The sequence below is a fragment of the Octopus bimaculoides genome, chromosome 1 (assembly GCF_001194135.2).
Source record: "Octopus bimaculoides isolate UCB-OBI-ISO-001 chromosome 1, ASM119413v2, whole genome shotgun sequence".
NCBI classification, from domain to species: domain Eukaryota; kingdom Metazoa; phylum Mollusca; class Cephalopoda; order Octopoda; family Octopodidae; genus Octopus; species Octopus bimaculoides.
In genome coordinates, this window is record NC_068981.1 from 105,795,185 (window position 1) to 105,798,765 (window position 3,581).

Sequence of the window (3,581 nt, forward strand, 5' to 3'; positions counted from 1 at the left end):
CCTACCCATACATACATGTGCATGCACACACACACACCCACACTCACAGACATACATACCTCTATCTGCATAAAAACCCATCAACTGTTCTACTTTACATGTGTAAAATGTGGGTATGGGGGTATGATATCTACGTATATTTCCTATTTAGTATTGGGGAAGTTTCATTTATAAGGACATACTCCCGTATTTGTCTAAGAGTTGGGTCTTTTGGGTGCTTGGATAAGATGCGGATGTCAAGTTGACCCAAGTTGCCTCCATGCTGGTCTTTGGCATGTTGGTAGAGTATGGAGGACTGTTTTTTGTCATCATATTGTCTCATATGTTCGTTTAGCCGTTCCGCAATGCTCCTAGAAGTTTCACCTATACATGTCATATGTTTATATTAGTTTAATGAATAGTTAACTAAAAGAAGCTCTGTCCAAATGACAGCTACAACACAATGTCTTCTCTCATTTTTATAGGAAACAATGTAAGTAAAAATTTGCCTTTCTTTGCAAAGTATGTGCACATCCATTAATTATACATCTTTAATTAAAAACATTCAATTTTGAAGTCCTTATGTAAGCACATTTTTCTTTAGTGTGCTCATTATAAAATGTGTACACACGTGCAAAGAGTTGTTTTTGCTTACAGAGAAATGGGCTGCATAAACCTACTTTTTCTACAAGATGACATATTCCGTGAATATGTGCTGTCATCATTGTTTTTTAGCAGCTAGTTTTCTGCTTGAATGGATCAGATGAAATTTGTTGAAGATTTTCTTTCTGTAGCCAAGCCCCCACCTGTTTCCAAGTAAAGTAATATTTCCTTCAATCCTTTGAGCATAAACAGAACAATGGCTGGACATGATTTCATGGAAGATTGCAAACTAACAATACCACTTGTATGATGGTAATACCTTTTACAACTAGCACATGACATCAAGACAAAGAGACATGAACACATACATGACAGACTCCTGTCAGTTTCTGTTTATGCTTATAAGAGCAAAAGATTTAAATATCTTTCTATAACTATATTGAAAGGACTTCCTCAATGTTAACTATGTAGGTTGCAAAAATGGTAAAATAACTTCAAATATAAAATGAAATGTCATAGGATAGGAATGCTTACTTTGATTCCAGGACCTCTCCACGACTAATTTTGTCATCAATTATGATTTTTTTCTTGGCAATATTAGCAGTAGTTGGGAAATTCCTGAAAACAATAAATTTTAAATTGAATTTTTTAAATTGTGTCAACTTGCAAAAGCTAATTAATTACAGTCTAATTACTATCATTCATCTTAACTACAAAAAAAATGCTATTAGTTTACAGAGTAGTTAAAAGTTTCTCATTTATAAGAAATGAATCATAGAGTTCTATGATCCAATAGCTTTAAATAGATGCTTTGCAGGGAATATAATTATAAATATTCTAATTGATAGAGAAGGCAGTATTGCTTTAGTAAAAAATCAACTGCAAATAATTATAGAAAATAGCACACAATATCTAAGTTATTCAAGTAATACCAACGATGTGCTGGGTCTAAACATACAATAACACATAAGAACTCTAGCATTGTAAAGTGCATTTTACTGCACCCTATGATGCTAAAGTTGTAATGTCTCACTGTAATCAATATGGAATTAACCACTTGTTAGGTACATTCAATGCACCTAATTAGTGCTTTGAGTCTGTATTCTTTAAAGTCTGTCTCTTTTAAAGACAGGCTTAACTGTATTTTACCGTTTCCTTTCTGCAATCCATTTCTCAATTTCTTCCTGGGATTCCATGTTCCATATTTTTTTAGCAAGTCCTGTATCATGATGCTGAAATATAAAATAAAACAGATTAAATGAGTTTCACGTAAAGTCAAATCTTTATGAGCCAGTATATCGTCAGTAAAAACTGTGTGGCATATGAAAAAAAAAAAAAAAAAGCCAGCCCAAGGGAGCCAACTTTGTCTGCAATATTAAGAAGTATATGTAGAAGGAATAAACAAAAGAAACCAAAAGGAAACTGAACCTGTATCAACAAATTTTCCTTACCATTTCACTATAAAACTTATTCAGAGCAGGATATACTCATAGACAAAGAGTTCAGGACAAGAAATATAGATTATCAAACAATGATCAACAATGTAGTCAGTGAAAGGTTTTCACTGCTGTACATTTCTGAGATCCATTGCAAATATCAGAAATTATCTACTACTTAAAATCATGAAAATATATATATATTTATATTATATACACACAGACGGTTGGCCAAAAGTCACCCGAAAGTAAATCAAAATTCCATAAATAATATCTGTAATTCTGTATTTACTTAAATGGGGATAATGTGTCATTCAAGAGGACTTCAGTTTGAACAATTTTCATGATATTTCATATTTAGATGCTTTTATTAAATTCATTCAGTTATTGAACATAGATAAATCTTGGAATTAGATGGTTTTGATTTACTGTCAGGTGACTTTTGGCCAACCCTGTATATATATATATATATACACACACACACACACACACACACACACACACACAAATGGTGTCCAAAATTTATAAAAGCTGTTTTGGTACAGTTTTACTGATGTATTCATCTTACCTGTTTAAAATTTTACCTGAAGTTGGTGGATTGTATGTTATAATGTAATTTATGAATACATCATCATCATCATCATCATCGTTTAACGTCCGCTTTCCATGCTAGCATGGGTTGGACGATTTGACTGAGGACTGGTGAAACCGGATGGCAACACCAGGCTCCAGTCTGATTTGGCAGAGTTTCTACAGCTGGATGCCCTTCCTAACGCCAACCACTCAGAGAGTGTAGTGGGTGCTTTTACGTGTCACCCGCACGAAAACGGCCACGCTCGAAATGGTGTCTTTTATGTGCCACCCGCACAAGCCAGTCCAGGGGCACTGGCAACGATCTTGCTCGAAAATCCTACAGGAGCCAGTCAGGCGGTACTGGCAACGGCCACGCTCAAAATGGTCGGTACTGGCAACGGATCAATTAAATTCTACCAGAACAACTGTTGTAAATTTTAAACTCTGTTTGTGTTCTCTTTTTATACCTATGCCACACCTGGAACCAAACACAAGAGTTGGATCTATGGTTTAACTTGTATTTGGTACTAACATATCTACAATAACCTGCCAAAACTTGATACTTTCACTATTATTTACCTAACCATGAACTCATATTATTTAATGTACCTAACCATGTCTTGCATCCTATATATTGATATGCCTAGATTTTACTGAATCATATCTAATAAATGTGAAAATTTGTGTGTCAGTGTGTCACACAGACCCCACTCTCTCACTATTCAATGACACTCCTACTATTCCTCATGATGCGGTGAGAGTAATAATAGGCAGAGACGGTGAGGGCAGTGGTGAAGACAGAGACAGAGAGAAAGAAAAAGAGAGAGAGAAATAGAGAAATTTAGGAAGAGCTGATGTTTTATTAAAAATAATAGTGCTGATGGTAGCAGCGGGAGTAATAATATGAGAGAGAGGAAGAGTGGGTATGTGAGAGAAAGAGGGAAATGATGTACGACTGTGTTTAATCATGTCTCTTTGATAGAAATTCCT

General features: G+C 34.8%; 2 protein-coding genes across 3 annotated transcripts in view; one reads left to right on the plus strand and one right to left on the minus strand.

The window, feature by feature from the left end:
* LOC106872285 (ankyrin repeat domain-containing protein 42) overlaps positions 1-3,581 on the plus strand; it is an 80,150-nt gene that overhangs the window by 17,037 nt on the left and 59,532 nt on the right. The gene's annotated exons all lie outside the window — the stretch shown is intronic.
* LOC106882394 (nuclear FMR1 interacting protein 1-like) overlaps positions 1-3,581 on the minus strand; it is a 31,359-nt gene that overhangs the window by 10,505 nt on the left and 17,273 nt on the right. For both annotated transcript variants that reach the window (XM_052968995.1, XM_052968994.1), the window contains exons 4-5: positions 1,732-1,814; positions 1,117-1,200 (exon numbers count right to left, since the gene is read on the minus strand). In XM_052968995.1, coding sequence (XP_052824955.1) covers positions 1,117-1,200; positions 1,732-1,814 — 167 coding nt within the window. The remainder of the gene's footprint in view (positions 1-1,116; positions 1,201-1,731; positions 1,815-3,581) is intronic.